The sequence below is a fragment of the Brienomyrus brachyistius genome, chromosome 24, assembly GCF_023856365.1.
Source record: "Brienomyrus brachyistius isolate T26 chromosome 24, BBRACH_0.4, whole genome shotgun sequence".
NCBI lineage: Eukaryota > Metazoa > Chordata > Actinopteri > Osteoglossiformes > Mormyridae > Brienomyrus > Brienomyrus brachyistius.
Window position 1 is genome coordinate 9,156,752 of NC_064556.1, and position 21,559 is coordinate 9,178,310.

General features: G+C 41.5%; 1 protein-coding gene and 1 long non-coding RNA gene across 2 annotated transcripts in view; one reads left to right on the forward strand and one right to left on the reverse strand.

Moving 5' to 3' along the window:
• The window catches only part of LOC125719855 (uncharacterized), a 351,742-nt gene that overhangs the window by 24,278 nt on the left and 305,905 nt on the right, over positions 1-21,559 (reverse strand). The window lies entirely within an intron of this gene.
• Positions 15,003-21,559, forward strand: part of LOC125719845 (fibroblast growth factor 13) — a 105,240-nt gene continuing 98,683 nt past the window's right edge. Inside the window, exons 1-2 of the mRNA XM_048994646.1 lie at positions 15,003-15,302; positions 15,656-15,829. Of these exons, the coding sequence (XP_048850603.1) occupies positions 15,781-15,829 (49 nt within the window). The 5' untranslated portion in view covers positions 15,003-15,302; positions 15,656-15,780. The remainder of the gene's footprint in view (positions 15,303-15,655; positions 15,830-21,559) is intronic.

Below are 21,559 nucleotides of genomic sequence, written 5' to 3' on the forward strand. Positions count from 1 at the left end.
CATAAAAAAAGGAAAGAAAAGAACCTTTGCATGCTACCTCAAAAGGGGCATTTCCACAGATGAGAGTTTCAGAGAAATATGCATAATGGGAGACTGGGAACCATCGTGATGGAAACCGCTCATTTTCCTGTGGACATCCCCCACAGCTCCTTTGAAATGTTCCCTCCCCCCATTTTTGTCACCCTGGTACCGGCAGTCAGATGTAAAAGGACAAACTGTAAGCATCAAAGCTTTAGAGTCCCGCCCCCCCCCTGGCAGCATACTCATTGACATTAATGTGCTGTTTGAAAAGGGAGGCTATAATTAATTAGCACAATCTTTCTGATTATTCAAAAGGGTGACGTTTCCTTCCCCCTTCAGTCTGGGACAGCTTCTTTTGTAAACTGCGTGTTTTTGACATTTTAATAGTTTACTTGCTATTTACTAAGCAAATAATAGCAATAAGAATAATAACATTATTGTAATAAGGGCAACATGCCAGGAAAAGCACGTATACTATTGCATGATTAGAACATTTTACAGACCCTGCATGTCATTTCTTATAAGTAAAAAGCTGTATCCCACCCCCTAACCCCCCCCCCAGAAAACTGACTCTGCCTGGTATGAGTAGTTGTCTGCTGCTACCGTTCATTGTGGTCAGAGGGCAGTCCCAGAGGTGCTATACCTCTCCTGGAATCTGCATGCAGAGAGAAATGACCAAACCTGAGCTCATCTCTGACACTGGTGTAGGCTCTGTAGGAATATCAGCGTTATAGGATAGTCTCCTGGGGGGGCGGGGGTGGTCTTGTTGCTCAGATGATCAATGTTTCAAAAGGTTTCATCCAAATGCATTGTTTTCATACTGACGGGTCAAATGCATCTCTTCCAGCTGTTGTGCAGGCTAGGGCTGAGCCAATTCTGTCTGTCGCTATCTAACCCCTTCTCTCCTGTGCCCCCTGAGTTCTGCTTGCACAAAACGACGTCATGCACCTTTGTAATTCTCTTTGTTGTTTTATTTGGTACAGAGCATATTAAAAACTAAAAGGAAAGCCAAGGAAAGGAATATGTTTCTCTATCCAGATTAGAGTGTCTCTCTATGAGGATCAGAAGCATTACTTGTAAATCTGTACGGTTAGACATTTCTTTTGTCTTTGAATTCCCTGTTTGCTTCTTTTAATTGTATCCCGGTGTATTTTGAATGTATCCTAATTTTATTATTTTTGTTGTGAAATGAAAGAAGGCTTCTGTCTCTGTTAGAGAGAGAGACTCTCTAGATAACTGCATTACAAACCTACACCTTACGTTATATTGTTTGTCAAAATGTGTTATAAATGTTTTATTTCTTTATGAAGCATTGTGGTTAGACATTTCTTTTGTCTTTGAATTCCCTGTTTGCTTCTTTTAATTGTATCCCGGTGTATTTTGAATGTATCCTAATTTTATTATTTTTGTTGCTGTTGCACACTAGTACATTCCTGGGGAATCTACAAGCTGACACACCTCGTTCTCCCCCTTCCTCGATAGTGTCCCCTCTCCAATGGCCATAGTATCATATGCAAGAATACACAGCCTTAGTCAGCATAAAACAGTGCCGGGGGTGGGGGGGTAGCGGGAACACGGTGATGTTGGACAGACCTGCTGGATGGAAATGCGTCTGTCTTCGTGTCTGTGTTGCTGGCTCCCCACATGGACGTACAAAAGTCTATAGAGACACAAACATTTCGGTGTTTTCAGACAGTTAATATTAAGTTGGGCTTTCAGATATACTTTTGTACTATAAGACCTTCGGCTTTATTTGGGCCAATGTTGTAGTGTGCATTGTTAAAAGCGATATCTACCTAAGGTTCCTTTACCTTGTGTGTGTGTGTGTGTGTGTGTGTGTGTGTAATGTGTGGATTATGTTCATATTACATTGTGGGGACCAAAGGTTTCCCGCAATATCATAAAAACCTGTTACATTGATGTTGTGGGGGTCATTTCTCAGGTCCCAACAAAGATCTATGATTGCATTCAAAAAACTACAAATGCCAAATGTCTTGTATTCAGTTTAGTTACTTATGGCTAAGGTTAGGGCTGGGTTGGGGTTAAGGGTGTCACGTTGGGATTACCACAGAGTGGGTTTTCCACAGAAAAATGAGTGGAGAGTCCCCACGAAAATTTTATTTTGTGTGTGTGTGTGTGTGTCTCACCTCACACCTCCAGATTGGATGCTGCGTAGTTATAGCTGGGCTGGAGATAGCAGCCAGCCACTTGCTATAGTACCCTGTTCCTGTGAGAGGTCTCCTTTCCAAATGTGAGCCAGCTGGGGTTATTAGTGGGGGCCACACATGTGGCATCTGTGGTGGAGCGACAGCTGGTCCAAGACGAAGGTGCTGAAACTTTGACTGACCGGGCGCTGCTCTGTTTGTCAGATCCGCTGTAGTTTTCAGGCCCTAGAGGAGAAATTGTGACAAAAGCTAATCGTTATTTGTACTTGGTATGGCTGAATGGGTAAACATTACATTTAGATATAGCATATAGCATATAGCTAACAAGCAGCCAACTAGGCGTAAGTGCAACTTATGCAGGAAGTCTACCATACCTTGTAAATAACATTGCATGAACATAACGAGAACTATTCAAGTCAAAGACTGGTGCAAAAATAGATAAGCATCCAGAATATGCAAGAGACCAGCTAATAGATGAAATAAGACAGAGCAGGTCAGCGCCTGAATGAGGTAGAAGGCCTTACTGGAAGAGATGCGTCATCACGTTGGACTTTCTCACAGATGGCGCTGGGATCTCCAAGCTGGGTTGGCATGAAGAGCAAACAGGATCTACATGAGTGACTTGATGGCTCTGTATGCCAGTAATTGTAAGGACTTCAACTGGATGAGAGCGCCTAAAGGAAGCCAGTGTAGTCAGCCAAGGAGGAGTGTAGCATTTTAGCTCATTGCATACCAGATGTGCTGCTGAATTTTTAAACATTTGCAGTGGTTTGAAATCACAAGCTGCTAGCCCTGTCGGCAGAGTTGCAGGAGTCTTTGAGAGGTTTAACTGAAGCTGACAATCCCATATCCGGGCAAGGCAAGCTGAGATGAGCACAGAGACTGTGGTGTCCTCAGAAGGGAAGGTCAGGTGGAGCTGAAAGTCATCAGTGTGGTTGGTGAGAGCCCATGTGACTGAGTGATAGATACAATGTATTGAGGCGACCAAATACTGAGCATTGGAGAACACCAGATATTACCTAAAGTGACACCTCCACACCCCAGGACACTTGTAATCATCTATCTGATAGGTCATATGATGTGGACAAACTGCATCAGCAAAGAGGAACAGCAGTCACATGTGGAACCTCCAAGCATAGACAGACTTTGAACACGATAGTTGCTGCAAGAAATATATATTGTGAGCCTTAAAAATCTGGAATATATCTAAAAATGGTTGGCGTGGGCAACCATTCTCTTGGGATCATTTGCTCCGATGATCGCTCGGCATGGTCATATAATGGCCTAAACAATATGAAGCCATTTTACAGGAGCAAGTACCGTATTCTCACGAACTTCCCATATTCCAAGATGATGATGCCCCCTTAAGCTCTACTAAAGAATTTCATAAACGCAATGATAAAATCAAATGCCTTTCATAGCCTCCTAAATCATCCATATCTAAACATCACAGAATTTTTTTTTATTTGGATGTTAGTACGAAGTAATTTTCCACTTCCTTTATCCCTCGAAGAATTGTAGATTTTCTTGAAAATTGGCCCAACATCTCACAATACAGTACGCAAACATATATGTTATATATTTGATTCATAGTTCTGAATTTCGGGAGCTTTTTCAGAGCTTTTGTAAAACTAAGGTGCCATGTCAGTTCCAATTCAAAATAAGGAAAGAAAGCTATTCCTAAGTTGGAATCTGTTTTGGGTAAAGTACAGTACATCTGTTGAGAACAAGAGTTATTATTAGCTAGAGAACAGAGGTGACCATGCATTATGAGACAACCTTGTCCCATAGTACGGACAACATATATTCACACAGGCAGAAATTATAGCAGGATACAATGCAGCCCTTATCAGGGTGTTGCAGTGCTGCATAACTCCATCTCTCTTATTGTGGTCTATACAACAGAAGGGTCATAGTCCCCACCCAGTCATTGTACCCTGACTTTCCACCCTCTGGAATATGCATGGATTTTGTTTAAATGATGTCCCCACCTCCAGCTCTGATGTCAGCTAGTTTTGAGCTTTTGTTATCTTCTCTATCCCAAACAAGACACTGTGCTAAACCCTGGAGATGCACCAGAAAATTCATCATTACTGACATTTTAGTATAAACTGGGGGTTTTTTTCCAAGGCCCTCGCACGTGGTTTTAAGGCCGATTCCTAACAGTTGAGCTTCTGCTTCTCGCCACAGCTTTGAGAGTTTAAAGGACATTGTGTTCATTGTTTTGCAATAATACATTGTAGGTACAGCTAGGGTGGGTTAGGGACAAATAGGTTATTATAGATCATGAGCATATTTAGTAACCGATGAATTAACTTGGAGGTGATGACCTGTACCTGCAGATTTAAAACATATTTTGTCTTTTATATATAAGGCAAAAAAACACAGTTCGCTTCAGACAATTCATTCATTTACTTCATGTTTCATCTACCCATTTCATGATTCATCTGTTTATTAGGCCTTGGTGTATGACATTCAAGAGTACCCTGGAATTTAAGAAGCATTTTTTATCACTATAGTGCCAACTTGAAGGAGCAAGTAATACTGCATTGGAGCCAGTAAATGGTGTCCAATGAGTAATACTGCATTGGAGCCAGTAAATGGTGTCCAATGAGTAATACTGCATCGGAGCCAGGGAATGGTGTCCAATGAGTAATATTGCATCAGAGCAAGTAAATGGTGTCCAATGAGTAATACTGCATTGGAGCCAGGGAATGGTGTCCAATGAGTAATACAGCATTGGAGCCAGTAAATGGTGTCCAATGAATAATACTGCATTGGAGCCAGGGAATGGTGTCCAATGAGTAATACAGCATTGGAGCCAGTAAATGGTATCCAATGAGTAATACTGCATTGGAGCCAGGGAATGGTGTCCAGTGAGTAATACAGCATTGGAGCCAGTAAATGGTATCCAATGAGTAATACAGCGTTGGAGCCAGTAAATGGTGTCCAATGAGTAATACTGCATTGGAGGCAGTGAATGGTGTCCAATGTGTAATACCGCATTGGAGCCAGGGAATGGTGTCCAGTGAGTTATACCGCATTGGAGCCAGGGAATGGTGTCCAGTAAGTAATACCACATTGGAGCCAGTGAATGGTGTCCAGTGAGTAATACCGCATTGGAGCCAGTGAATGGTGTCCAGTGAGTAATACCGCATCGGACCCAGTGAATGGTGTTTATTGATTTGTATTGCACATGAATGTGTGACTTATGAACATAGGAACATTTAGCCATATATAGTAACATTTATAAGTGACACATATTGTGTTTTATCCTCATTGTCTTTCGGTTAATTGCTGGTGACTAATAAGCTGATGTCTAAGCTTAGTCATTTTAAAGTTGATACACTATGAATGCACGACACCTCAATGGGTAGCATTCTCATAAAAGGTTTGGAGTTTAAATCCTGCCTATAGTATGTGGCTGTACCCTGTGCGGCTTCCATTTCTAGGTGCACTGTGCTGATTGGGACAGGCTTACCTCTCTCCTATTGGATAGTCATCTGGAAGATGGATGGACATCCAAAGATGTTTATGTTAAGTATCTGACTGTATGTCTATAGTATGAATGTTAAGTGCAATCTGAGTAGTACCTATGAACACCCGACATACTGTACTGTATAATGCAGCCTTTTCAGATAATAACAGTGATGTAAGTGCATGTAAAAATAGCTTCAACAGTTCAAACAATCACACTAAACCTCGAACAGAGTGCATTTCAGATGTTTTTCTTGATTTAAAATTCTGCTCCTTTAAATGTTTTTTTTTTTAATCATTTAACTTTTTAACCCGTTTTCTATGACTGTAGCTGGCCCCCCAGAAGAAGACGTACTACTTCTGATTAAATATGCAGCTAAATATTCTGAAATTATCTAAAGTGCTCATTTCCCCAACATTGGCTTAGCAATATCAAGCAGTTCAAAGGAAGAACTGAGGTCATTAAGAAAAAAAATCATTTAAAAAATGTTACTTATTATCTATTCATTGGACCTGGTTTCCAATAACTGCTTAAGGAATCTGTGTTGGCTCTATTTAAGCCCATTCTAACATCATAAATGTAGCCATTCATTTGTGACTGCTGCCATAAAGACAAGATGTACATCTTTAACCATATTTAACCACAGGTCAGAGTCAAACCTGCCCTTCCATTCAGATATCCTGAAAAAAATATGTATTGCAACTCAATATATATTCTGGCACATAATTATCTAGAAAGATTTCACTCTGCCTTCTATTGACCTCATTGCACTGAAATCGTTTTAACTAAGGTAGGAAATGATGTGTTAGTGTGATGAAGGAAATGTAACAACAGTTATGCTGGTGGATTGAAGCTTCTACCTCATGACTGAAGAATCATTACTTTGGCTCTGCATACAGCAGATAATGTTGTGCCGTCGCACATGTTGTATCCAGTCCTTATGCTCTTTGCATAGTTTCCGATTCTCTCCTCTGTGTTGCTCCAGACCTGGCAGTGATCGCATTTTCACTCGACACTCTTTGCTAAAATAAATCCCCCCTATTTGCAAAGCCCCATGTCAGACGGTTCTATCCGTCACCCCAAGCAAGACCTTTTCATACTTAAAAGTTTATTATTTCATGTGGATCTGATTGAACTCAGTGCCAGATGAAAATTTACGCCATCCATCCATGTAGCAACTCATAATGTAATGTATACCTAATGTAAAAACAAATATGTCATAATTCATAACTTGCGTATGTTACCAAACTATATTTGCAAAATGTTATGCGAAAATACTTTATTATTAGAAATTGATTAAATTATGAGTTGTGATACTGCATGTTGTCATTTCGTTTTGAACATTTGTGACAGTTTGAGCCTGTCGTCTACCTCTTACTGGGCTGTGACCACCAGGGGACACCTCACATAGACACCAGTCCATCTAAGGGCTCACCTTTAGTTATGGGCAATTTAGAGAAAATCATCAGACTTGCACTTTGTGCACCATTAGAGGCGACCCAGATAAACACATGGGCAACATGCAAACTGCACTCAGCAGCACTGCAAGTGGGAGGCTACGGTGCCACTGCACCCTGAGGATTTTCCTCAGCTTTTCAGCTGAATGTTTTCGCGATGGTCAGTTTCCTCGCAGTCTATTTCATCTCCTTCTCTCATTCCTTGGGTGGTTGTGACTTTATTCTGCAGAGCAGATGTGCATTTCAAACTGCAGGGCAGAACAGCTTAACCTGCTAAGTGAGAAAATAGCCATAAATGAGGCGAAGCCCATGGCACTGTCAGTTAATTGGACGGGAAACAAAGAGAATGGCGTTTCTGGCTCATTACAAGGAATAAAGCTCCTGTACACATGCAGTTCTGTGTCAGTGACCCGGTAAACCCTGCCCCCAATCTTACACCATAGCAAACCTTACAAAGCTGTATTGCAGGGCTCTGTGTTTTGCATGACAAAGCATGGAGGTTTCTGCCCTGCAATATTCCACAGATCGTTAAAACCACCCTGAAACATGGTGCACTTATGCTACACGCAATTACTGCTTAAACACTATGATGTCATTCAAACCGGGACAGATCTACAAAAGAAGGATTCGCACAAAGGTTTATTAATGTTCTTCTTTGTAACAATTACAGTGTGACTGGTCAGAGAGGTGGCACTATTATGGGGTGTGTTCATTTAAATGTGTGCATTTAAGCCAACGACTTCAGACCATTTTCTCGCAGACATATCATTCCTGAATCCCACCGAAGGTCGTACCATTAAACCACATTTGATGTTAATGTTACCGAGACATTAGGATGAGAGTAATTCCAGTTATGTTCTCAGATAAGGCTAATTCAAGATCAAACGTCATAAAATGTTCAGCAACATGTTTGGTATGTATTCTCAAGCCACTCATCTTATTTGGTCTATTAAGATGCTACCTTATTTCAGATCAATTAAAATTATGTTATTTAACTGTGAATAAAGTTACATACAGGGAAATACACACATACATACAAGTCATACAAGTCAGGTTGAAATTTCAAGTCCAGAAAGAAGGAATCCAGACCATTTATTTTCAATCAACCAGCTGAATACTCTGTGAATGTGACTGTTTATACTCAACTGCATGGTTAGGTGAGATTGCGGCAAATACAGTAGGACAATACTGCTGTCAGCGCCGGGTTAGGTCCTAGCTAGGGTCATCCTCAGCAGGATCCGCGATCACTGGCTCGCCTATCAGCAACGGGAGCAGTCTGGTTTTACGCCTAAGATGCCTCCCGTCAACTGCACCCTGGAACTGATGCTTCTCATTGAGAGCAAATGCAAATATTGGCAAGAATTTCTTTGCAGGCTTTGCTTTGCAGTGCTTGACTCGAGCTGCCCTGTGGGAAGTCCTGAGACTTTATGGGATCCCCCCCGAAGATGCTGGATGTCATGGTTATCCTGTACACTGGTACTGTGAGTGCTGTGTGGAGGGGAGGGAGAACCTCCACGGTCTTCACAGATGATTCTGGAGTTTTCCAGGGGTGTGTTCTTGCTCCTAATCTGTTCAATGCTTGCATGGATTGGGTGTTGGGCGGGGTCCAGTGGCTATTGGGCATCTGTTGGTGAAGAAAGATTTACTGATCTTGACTTTGCTGACAATGCTGTGATCTTTGCTGGGTCAATGGAGGCTCTGATGGGGGCCCTCGAGAGACTGAGCAAGGAGTCTGAGTGTCTCAGATTTTGAGTGTCCTGGATAAAGACCAAGAACCAGGCATTTAATGACCACTTGGGCACTGTCTTCCCTGCGGAGGGAATGTTGGCCTCTTTGAGAGATTCACTTACATTGGCAGCAACATTGATGTCTCTAGTGACTCTTCCTATGAAGTCAGTAGATGGATTGGGAGAACATCGGGGGTCATGAAGTCGCTGGAAAGGGGTGTGGCATTCTGTGCAAGGGGACGAATGTCCAAGTCTTTAGAGTTCTGGTACTTCCTATTGTATGACTGTGAGACATGGATGGTATCTAGTCATTTGAGATGAAGACAGCGTTCTGTGTCACTTTGGAGAATCCTTGGGTACTGCTGGTTTGACTTTGTGTTGAATAAGCAATTGCTCAGGGTGTCCCGAATGAGGAACGGTACCTGTGTTGTGAGAGAGCATCAGTTATGGCACTATGGCCATGTGGCGTGATTCCTTGAGGGTGATTCGGCTTGCAGGATCCTCAGTGCTGAGGACCTGAGCGGCTGGAACAGGCCGAAGGGACGTCCACATGACACCTGGCTGCAGCAGGTAGACATCTATTTCCGGAGGGTGGGACTGGATCTAGGGGGTTGCCGACTGGGAACCTGAGGTGTTTTGTCATGTGGTGCGGCAACGCACCCTACCAGTACATGCCCTCCAACCAGACCTGACCTGCACCAATGTGGAAATTTTAACTGATACGATAACTAATATATTTTTGTCTAATATCACTTATACTAATAACCGGTTAACCTTGTATTACGTAACCAATTAATATGGCACCTTGAGTTCCTTACTCTACAGTGTAAACCTTCCTATCTGTATACATAATAAAATAAAATTCCAAATAAAAATCCTTGGTCCTTCATCTTTGAGCCACTTACCAAGTGAGGGGGCCACTAGTGGTGAAAGCTGTCAAGCTCACTGGTGCTGATTAGCGGATTGACGTCATTTTTTATTCCGTGGAAATCTATCAGGAGCTGATACTTTGAGGCCTCATATTTGTGGTGAATGAGCCAACAAAATCCTTCGTCATCCACTACGGCGAGTGGTTGATCTTCCAATGTAATCATCTCCATTATTTCAGTAGTTGTGTCTTCAGCTCTGGTGCTGCTAGCATTGAACATTGATTAAGTTTAAATACAGCTGACAATATCAGTATGTTTACTGATATACTTTACATCCCCATATATAGTATGTTCCATCTTCTAAAACACAATGCGTGATGCAAAAATAATAATAAAGAGAGAAATATATTGCTCAAAAAAATTGCAATTTCGATTCTACGCGAAAAATAAATCAGGATTCGTGCCGCACTGAGAATTGTGCAGCCTTCGGTCCCTCATTTATGCTTTTGATGCGGACTTAATGAGGCCGAAAAGTAAGTTCGAGGTGCAAGGTTTCTTTATTATCATCAACAGCTGTGTACATGTACATAATGGGATGAGACGGTGTTTCTCCACGGACTGCAATGCAACATGCATCGACATAAAACAAAATGCAATGTGCACAAAGACAAAAGCAACAATATACAATATAGGGCCATTGGGTAATGGGGTACTTTCTGTACAAATATTTAATTATATCCAGCATAATGTCAATGTTAGAGAACCACAATGTTAGAGAATCCAGCATTCTGGATATCAATTATTGCACATAAGGAAAATATAATGGCGTTGGCTGAGTGTTACAGGTAAAGTGCAAGTACCATTGAGATTATAATGGGATTATTGTGGAGTGTGCAGTGAGGCAGCGTGCTAGCATGCCGTTTGGCTCGGCAGAGATTGTAACATGGACGTGCCTTAAGAATTCTGACGGCTTGAGGTATGAAGGTTTTACACAGTCTGGCGGAAGCAACACGCCTGCTTTGATACAGTTCACCAGACGGGAGAAAAGAAACAGTCCATGGATTGGTTGGAAACAGGTAAGGCCAGCCGAACGATAATGGGTCTGAACGGAAAGGGAACGCGCAGTGCGTGCAGTGCAGACATCCAGCTGGCGGCTCCTGTGGTGTGACACACCTTACCCACTGCACGCACTTCTCACCCACTCGGACTTAAAGCCTGCCTCGCCTTGTGGCTGCGTAGAAGCATCGCAAAAGAAAATGGCTAAACAACCCACATTTTAGCATTATGTACTTCCTCCTGTCGGCTGTCCGGTAATGGTACTAATTCCGCTACTTTGCTGCACTTAAGGCCAAGGCTGTGGATGGGTCACGCCCCACAGCTGGATCATTCTCTTGAAAGAGCTCAGCCTGCCTCTTTGCATTGTGCTACTTACGCTGCCTCTGTGGTACTTTTCCTTCGACCTCCCAGTTTAATTCCTGCAGCCACCTCACCCGCATGCTCATCTGAGCTCGGTGCCTCGTGGACGAGGGGATCTAGCGGACCTTGGAGCTTTCATCCTAGAGCCACTTCCGCAGCCGTAAGCCCCGGTACTCTCCCTGCCACGCCGAATTAACGGCAAAGCGAAACTCCGCCAGCCATCAACCCCAAAAGCTGAGCTCCTCTCCCACATGGGATGAATCATCACATTCGGAGGCCTGCGAGGTTAGTCTGGGTATGGTAGCTAGTTATCAGCTTCTGACAGCACCCACCCACCCCCCCTCCCCCCCACTGATGACAGAGGTTATGCAGAAGATGGGAGGTGAATTGGATGAGCTGATATGTGATGGACCTCACTCTCGATGGGAACACCCACCTGAGAAAGGGTTAATTCCACGTGATCTATTCTGCAAACTAGACCGGATGCATCCCGACAGTGTTGTGATCGGTGACTTACACAGCAGGAGCACTTCTTTCCAATACTCCCATTGTACTTGCAGCTATTAAGTAATGTCCAATATACTTAACAGTGTCTGCACCCCTTGTAGATTCCAGCTCAAAGAGTTTCATTTAATTTATTTTACCAGATGCTTTTATCCAAAGCGACATACATTTTTTGAGGAGAAGCAGGGTCAGACAATCCCTGGAGCAAATGGGGGTTAAGCGTCTCACTCAGGGGGCCCAACGGTGAAATCAATGTGCTGACCCTGGGATCTGACCCGGTGACCTTGCTATCACAAGCACAGTGCGGCCAACCTGCTGAGCCAGCCATAAATTCTCTGCTCATACTAGATAGACTAGTTGCACACTGTGTCCTACGCAGCAGTTAGGTACACAGAGAATAAATACCTGTTTTCCACCACATAATGGATGCAGCCTTGACTGGTTATCTGTGATTCTGCAGGTTTATTTTTTTTTACTAATACGGCATTCATTACAAATATTACTAAAAGTTGACGGCAAACTTCAGGACTTTCAAAGAGATACACAGTAAAATGTTTTTGTACGAAAACAAACTCATACCTTCGCAGCCAGAGATGACTGAAATGTTATGAAATTCTGAAATAGAATTCCAAGCAAAGTGTCTATAATGGGATTCAGTTTACGTCATGAGAAGCCTTTGATCTTTAAACCTTACTGATAGGGATAAATGCAGGCTGCTTTATTTTTACAGTGCTACGTTACAATAAAACTACCCTTAGAAATTGTTTATGAATGGCTTATAATCTGGTTATTAATTAGGTTATAAGACTTTCAAAACCTTTAATAGACAATTATAAACAAGTTAAGACCGTTTTCTTTTATTTAATGAGTTACTACGATTTATAAGCGGCAAAGGGAGGTTTGTTGTAAACTGGTACTATTTTTAACAATGCTTATTGTTTAATGTAATAGATACTGACGTTACGACTACAGCATGGTGTATTAGATTGAAATGAAATGTTCTGAAGCACCTGGAGAGTAGCACATACACTGCACATCAGTTCAACGCTAACTACAGGTGCACCAAAAATTCGCGTTGCATATACGAATCCTTTTCATTGTTTATTTTCATATAGAACTATAAGCTGATGCTACTTGTGAATTTGAGTTAAACTTACAAGCCTTTGACGTGCTAAGAAACTTTGAAAGGAGTCCAGCTGCCCATAAAAATAGCAGCTCTATACCCTGTGACTAACAACCGCAACTTCTTTGTCACCCTCGAGGGACATGCAGACCTGCAGAAAGTCAGGTGATAGATTGCGCTGAATCAAGTATACTGCTTAATAATTTTTTAAAAAAGAAATCTGACTTCAGCACGGATTTGTCAGTTGGAGTATTCAAGAAATGCACTATCTTGGTCTTAAATCGCTGCATTGCACTATGATTTATATATCAATTATGCAGGAGGGTTATAATAGACAAACTGAAGAGGCATAATCATATTGTTTTCTATTTGAGGTGTGGACTCGATTAATATTGCCTTGTTTTATATATTTGCGTAGCCTTCTCCCCCATCAAGGTAAGCAAACCCTGCAGCGTTTTCCGCAGCTATGCACCGTTTTACTGAAACTCATGGGACTGATCGGCTGCATAAAGTTTCGGTACGATTGAGCTCCGCAGCCTTTTTTTTGACGGCATTGCTTTCTGATGAGTGACTAATTATAGCTATAATCATTTCATTCTAGTTATATTTTTAAACAATTAGTGCATACTATTTCCAGTATTTCCGTTCCTATGCGATTAGTCCAACTCCCGGAGTTCATTGCATATTTCGAAGTACAGACTGAAAACTGAACAGTCGGGAAGTGGAACTAGCCTATATTTTCGGTGTTGTACTTTGTAAGGCAGGGAAAACGGGCGAAGTGTGAGTTAACCTTCTTAAATAATCACACCCTGCTCTGCGTTTTTGTTGTGAAAATTTGAAATTCATCGCACATTTCAGCAATAAGCCAACGAGTTCAGAGACATATAAACACGCAGACGTAGATAAGCGGACTAGTCATTATCTTGGCATTATGCACTTATTTGTCGTTTAAATAAACGAAACGACGTGCAAATATCTATTGCATCTTCCATGAGTTCCAATGTTGCCAGATAAATGTAAAAACTATACAATAGGTAGCCTATTTCGTGATAAACTACAGTTAGATATATCCAGGATTTATTAACCTGAAGAAACCAGGGAAACGGTTTCAACGCTGTATAAGTGGCCAGAGAATAGAGTGTATGAACAATGCAAATCTCAGGCATAGTTGTTTTACAGTATACAGGTAATCATCTTTCGTTTTATAATACCTGCTGATCTTGAGTTTCAGCATTCCAAAAGTGAAAAAATGGAATTACTGCTGTACACAACTTTGCAGAGGTTATGTTAGACCATTTTCGCAGTCATTTACTACGGTAGGCTCTATGCAGAACAATGTCGTGGTAAGTTGGTAAACCGGACTGCGGGGTTCAGTGTATATTTGGGGAATATATCCTGCGGATTTCCACACTTCCAGACAGCATTTTCTGATCACCATAACAAGCCAAATGTAAGCTAACGTCTTATATGTATATATTACATCTATCGCATTCATGTGAGGTAGGTTACACCAAAGGGACTCCTTCTCTGACGTCTTATGGAAAAATAGTTACATATTTTCAATTACATCAAATACCCATGTACGACTCATGTTTCTTACTAACTATAACATGAGAACGAAAGTGGTAGCTATATATATTCGGTCACGTTCTTACCAAGGTGTTGCGCGTTAAAACCCCCCTGTAACATACATGCATATATACATATATAAAGAATATACGTCGAGATATGAGCTAGATATATTAAAATATTTCATCCCCCCCCCCTAGTTATTTTCTCTTTAATGCTGGATCGTATTTTTGAAGTTTCGAGAAGTAAATGTCACATACATGCACGCACACACAGAAGGACGAATAACTCCAGCACGTAAAATCCAGAATAATTTATCCAGTTTATACCTCCGATTTGGTTAAAACACTTGCCTAAGGTTTCTCGGTGCCGAAAAACGGTCTTAAACGCCGAACGTCTGTTGCTCCGCTACAGAGGACAAACTTCTTACGCTCTTATAAAGCAGCAGCTTCTCTTCTTTTTATAAGTAGTCTGCTTGACTATTCAGTTGGATTAATTTTTATTGCACATGTACCGCTTTTATTAAAATATATGAAAGGACCCAAGGCACTGATTGCATGCTTTCAACAGCGTTTCCGTAATATGAAGCATCCTACGACTCATGTTAATGAGCCCCGTGTAATGACATTTTTTCGGATCAGATGTATTCCTGACGTAGTTAAGATGAATGTTTCCCCGTGTTTCCATAGTATTTATACTTGAGAGCACACCGCCGTAGTTCTAGGATGTTCCTCGATGCCCGTGTAATTTTACTGTAATTTACAATTCGCCTGTCTAGTGTGACGTCGACGGGCTACACAATAAGCGCCTTCTCGGCTCATTTGGTGTTTTCCTCTTCTAATTTTCTTCATTTCTATACATGTATATTTACCACTGATACCATCGCGTTTTGTATGGAACGAGGCGTTATTTTTGGTGGATGTGTTTTTCTACCGATGTGCATTGATGTAGCAGAAAACGTGGAAGGGATAAGGTAAGATCAGTAATAGTATCAACAAAGAAACATCGTTACATTGACAATAACGTTGTTAATAATGGATCTGGTTTGCTGCGAGTTTTCTGCACAAATCTCTACGTGTATCAAATGGCACATCCCGGCAGTGTTTTTCCCCTATAACTGTATCTAAACCGTTTATTTGAGGAATATAAAGCTTCTGTTTCTTTACAGTGTTACATTTCTGTGAACTGCTTGCAGTCATTCAATAGGCACGGGTCTAATTGATCGAACGGTGGGGGTTAGCATCCATTAACATCAGCCTGATCCCTTTGTATAAATTTGGTTGAACGTAGCTAATTTTCCAATTTCCTTTCATTTTCCTGTTACAGAAACCTTATCTCAAAGCCTGACGTCTTCTGGAGTGACTCCCAAGGATTTCACAGAAGAAGCGGTGTGCAAAAAAAGGAATTAATTTCTAGTCTTAATCGGGAATTACACATACAATCTTGGATCTATGAGCGGAAAAGTGGCGAAACCTAAAGACGAAAGGGATGATTCTAAGGGTAAGAGCCGTACCTCACAACGCGGAGATCTGTAACATCCACGGAGCAGACGTAAATGAAACCCTTTTCATCTTGTCTACCTCATTAGAACAATGGCACCGATTAATTAGTCTACTCTTGTTAAGTGAGATATCGCGTTCAAATGTAATACATCAAGGGGGCACCGAGAGGTTACGTTTCAGCCTAAGACAGGGCTGTTGTAGAGCAGCCAGTTCTTTTTTGTTAAAGTGTACGTGTCCAGCACCTGTCACGCGTACTATTAATAATTAATTTTCGCCTCCTTTATTGCACTTTGTGGTTTATTGGTGTAATCGAAAAGGCGTACTATGAATGAGGGTTAAAAACAAACAATAATCTGTATATTTTCTTGCTACATTCACTGTGCAATCGACACAATAGAAGATCGAGTAGCCTATATATATTCACGCTTGAGTGAAATGGGAGCGTGGTCGCTTAAACGTCATAGTAAGAAGCCCTGATGTCACTTGCATCCTGTTGCAGCTGTGTTGGTGTGTGTGAGCGTGTGTTTGGATGCCTGCGAGTGTGCGACATGTCGGCATCCGAAGGTGTCTATGAGATCCTTACTTATTAACTAACTAGCATATTGTAAGGTTTGTCGATAACTGTTACCGTAGGTGTATTTAAAAGGAGCACGCCGTGAAAGTGAATGTAAACTGAGAACCATCGCCATGGAGACAAACGTGAGAGCTGCGAAACGAAACACTGCTGACTTAATCAGACAGAACTGAGCCAGCTTCTTCGGGAAGAATTTACCAAGCAAATCCCCTAGTTTAACTCGGCTCGTCTGCCCTCTTCGTCTATTTTTGGTACGTTTGGTAATCATGTTAGTTTGCACAGAAACTTTTGAAAGACGAACGGCGGCAGGCCAGGCTCGGGAAAGCTATTCACTTATCACTGAAACGAAAACAAGATTTATCGATGCTACACATCACTTTTTACTGCAAAACATATATCAATTGCACATTGAATCCAATAGGCACTGGCAGCATCACGCTAATATCCCTCAGTAAGGACTTATTCCGTTTCCCAGACAACGACCGCGCCATCCAATGACTTTGCAGCATGCGAGGTATGCCCCCCTTTTACCACGAGACCATGTTACCCCCATTAAACGTAACTAATAACCGATTATTTCCAAATGCAGTCTTCCCGTATTACAACACAGAGACCCTTTTGCAGCATAATCATGTTATGTCTTCATGGTCATAGATAAGCGGCATAAATATATAAATAAATATTTCATACTTGTCCACAGATACAATAACATTTCAAGTATCATTCTCACGAAATTTTGTTGTTTCACAAACTACAAATGTGACTTGCATGAACCTCAATTTTACCATTTTACTGTTACAGAGTGTTTAGATAATGCGGAATACCGATACTTTCAGTGTCATTATGCATGGCGTTTGTGACACTGATATTTAAATAATGTTCCACATACGTATTACACTCGTCCTGCACAAGACATCACACAGTAGCTTACACCACTGATTAATGGTGCTTAGCTATACACTTAGAAAGCTTAGACAGACGTTTGTATAATGTACGCAGACGAGTCAATAAAAAATGTCATGTGATTAATTATTTCAGTAGGGTGATCGAAGCTCAGCTGGTTGCACTTTTCATGGCAAATGAACGAATCATCCTAACTCTTCTCTCAGAGGTCAAAATGTAACGTAAAACAATCTGTTGCTTCTGTATAGACTGCAATATTGATGTTAACACTTATGCTAAACTGATACATTACTTCTCTGAACTACAGACAGGTTCTGGGTCCATCCATGCTCTGTAATACTGGAGAAAAGATTTCAGCCAGTAGATCTGATGCAGGTTTTTGGATGGCCTCCGCAATGACATTGGTTTACCGTGAAGTCTGTCACTAAGACTGTCTGTGCCAATGTCAGCAACATGAAAGGTTTATCGTCATTGTTAATAAAGGGGATTTCTGCCATTAGTGCGGAGTCACATTAATAGAATCCAACTTAGTTTTCCTACCTGCTCAGTTTACTTATGTGTGAAAGATTCAATTCAGTTCAGTTCATGTATATTATTAGAAATGAACTGTGAATGAGACTAGAAAACACTGGAGGGGAGAAAGCAACAGTAGACTTGTAAATGAGGAGCTTCTTGCGGTCTGAAATCAGCTTTTTGTGTATGTGAGGAACTGCTAGCAGGCCTTGCTTCCTCAGAGGAGTTTAAAACGGCAATTATGGATATGTGGTCATTTCAAGCAGGCGTACTTGTGCCATCAGCTTATGAATAAAGGGTCATTTTATGCTTTATCCTTCCTAAGGGCACCATGAAGAGAGAAAACAATAAATGTCCCACTACTGATCCCTGTGGGACTCTGTCTTTCACGTGTGATATTGAAGACACAGTCTGGTTATTACATAGCATACTGGTGATGACTGAAAAATTTCGGAGCATAAGTTGCAGAGGGTAGTATTGTATTGTTTAGAACTGCAGTTAAAGTTTTTTTTTTGGGTTGTGGCTTTTGGCAGAAAGCAGACCGAAGTATGTTATAAGCACCTAGTTATGCCTGAAGTTGGGTGGCAACTATTTTATCAGTGCTTTTTTGAGAGAAGGGGAACATTTGGATAGGTCTATAATTGTTAAGAAAACAAGGATGTAAGTTAAGCTTTTAAATAGAGGGAGAGAACCAGAAATAAGGGGTGTTTCATATCTCAGTCCTTTTTGTCATTGATTCATTGTGAGTGATCGGTAATATTGGCTTTTATGTTACTTGCTGAATGGTATTTTGACTCCTTCAGATTATACTCCTCACAGTTCTGCCGTCCATAGCTCTGGAGGTTTGAGTTCTCTGCAAGCTCTGCAGGGGCTGCATCTCCCCGAGTGACTCCTTGCCTCTGTATGAACTGACATGCGTTGACAGTTGGAGGAAATGCAGGGTCCGTCGCATCTTGTGGAAGTTCCATGTTCCCTGTACCATCTGCACTGAGACCGAACAGTTTTTTTTCCCTCGCTATCTGTGCCTTACCCTCCGTCTGGCTCAGCCTGAAAACTCGAACATTTAGCTGTAGAAAGTTGTGCATCTCCTTCATGTTAAATATTGAAATTCTGAGCTACAATATGGCTACTCTCTTGCTGATAAAGTTTTTAATAACCTGGGATTTAGGTGGTTTTAGTAATTAGAAGTACAGTTAATCATGTCTGGACGTGCATTATATGTTACTTAAAGCATGATGATATTAGAGCATTAATTCAATGTTATCTTGTCCTCATTTTTAAAAGCTTATCTGCTAACTAAATGATAAGGGCTTTACTCAACTAATGCAAGTTTATAAAGGTTACTTCTGAAATAATTTTTTTTAAATTCTTGTTCATGAAAGTTGTGGAATTCAATGTGTTGTGAATCAGACTGCGTTGTTAGTTGACTGTATTTGAAGTCTGATTATACTAATTTAGTTTTTAAATAAGTCCATAAAACTATCCATCCATCCATCCATCCATTTTCCAAACCGCTTATCCTACTGGGTCGCGGGGGGTCCGGAGCCTATACCAGAGGCAATGGGCACAAGGCAGGGAACAACCCAGGATGGGGGGCCAGCCCATCACAGGGCACACTCACACACCATTCACACACACATGCACACCTATGGGCAATTTAGTAACTCCAATTAGCCTCAGCATGTTTTTGGACTGTGAAGGGAAACCGGAGTACCCGGAGGAAACCCCACGACGACATGGGGAGAACATGCAAACTCCACACACGTGACCCAGGTGGAGACTCGATCCCGGGTCCCAGAGGTGTGAGGCAACAGTGCTAACCACTGCACCACCACGCCGCCCCTCCATGAAACTATTACTGCTTAAAATAGACGGCACTGCATAAGGTGTATCGACAGCTTCAGCAGTTAGGTCAGCTATTGTTCTACTGTATAAAGGAACTTGGGAAAATTATTTGACTTACTAATAAGCTGGGAACAGAAGGCTGGTCAGGCAGTACAGAGATTTCTTGCATCATGTACTGTTGGTATACCAGGGAGACTGAAATACCTGCAGTTTATTTGTCCTGTATTTATATTTGGGTTTGTGGCAGTCCAGTTTAAGAGCTGTGAGTCTGACCATCAAGCCACGGAGAGGGTGGCTTTTCGTTAGGCTACTTTTGCTTTTAGAGGTACAGTGTTTCCAGGTCTTGGTGGACAAATGGTTGTTCATGTTATCTGAATGTAATAAGGTAATAAAGTCACATTGACCTTACTGAAGGTAAATGCGACATTGTTCATTTCAGTAAGCTGCTCTGTCTGTTATTGAGGGTAGCAGTAGATCAGTAGTAGACAAAAAGTTATTTAACTACACTCTCAAAATTACTGATTGAAAAGTTTTGGACGTCAATTGTCTAATGGAAAAGTCGAATTTGTGATTATTTACCAGTTTCTTGCTTTATCAAGTATCTATATAAAATCTTCTAACTTCTTTTTTTTTTGTTTTACAATTAATAGCTAAATTAGACGTGTGCTCGTCAGACTTAGGCAAGACTGACAAGCATAGCCCTGGAGGTTTATATGCTAAGAGAACAGATGTGGCCGAGCTAGACGCGATATTAAACATCTCTGCTTCAAATGGGAGATAATCCGTTACAGCTTTGGACTGTGAATTTTTTTCTTGAAGGTGGCCACCAGGGTCGTGCACACCTTAAACTGCAGGCTTTCTGTAAATATGTAAAGCCAAAGGATCAGGTTTTGGGGAAGCTGGTGAAGTACGTCTTAACCGAATTTCTGTTAGTTGGCAGATGTCAGATTAGGTGTTTGGCATGATATTGTTAGCAAAAATGACTTTATTACCCAAAGAGAAACCATTCAGTAGTGAGTGTTTGATATTAACTTTATTAGAATTATTTGAGTTTGACTTAAGATTAATGATTTGATTTAATGGGACAGCCTTCATATAATCTAGGTCTAACTATTGTTAGGTGGTACTTAGTTATACTAGGATCAGGAAATAAACCAGGCAGCCGCCTAAACAGCAAAAGGGGCCTATATGGCTGGATGGGACCCTGACAAAATATCTCTGGATACGGCCCAGATCAGAATGACTGTATAATTTATGGGATGTATCATTGCAGGGATACCAGATCCCTGCCAGAAGTGAACCGGTGGTAGGAAGATAGTGAACCTGCAATTTAACCCAGGGCTTGGATTTAGCTGCTGCTAGTTCCGGCGCTGAACTGGCGACACTCACATCAGATATAGCTGAGCAAACAGAACGAACTAAGCTAATCCATTCTTCAGTCCATCCGAATATCTAAAAGTGCGCTGGTGTCCCTCCAGCAAGCGCGTCCTGTCCTCCAGCTGTGCAATAATGAAGCGCGTCTGACATTTACAGTTGTCTGCCACACTGGCAGCGCAGTGTACTCTCCACGTGGTCCATAAACGTGCCCTCAGTGGAAAGCACCGAAAGACGTGCTGCTAGTTGTTGATTCCATGATAGTCTTTTAGCTTTAGCTAACGGACTAACAGAAATTAATAAAAATCAATGAAGAAATATCATCCATAAGTCTAAAGATGTATTCATATGATGGCTGATGACCAGTTGTCATGGTAATGTGGCCTTCACCCATTCTCCAGTAAGCACCTTTAGCTGCTGAGGAAACTGATGCAACATAGGATATAATTTGATGGATCACATAGGTCCAGATTAATCTTCTTGAGTAGGGGCTTAATCAAAGCTGTTTTAAGAGTCTGT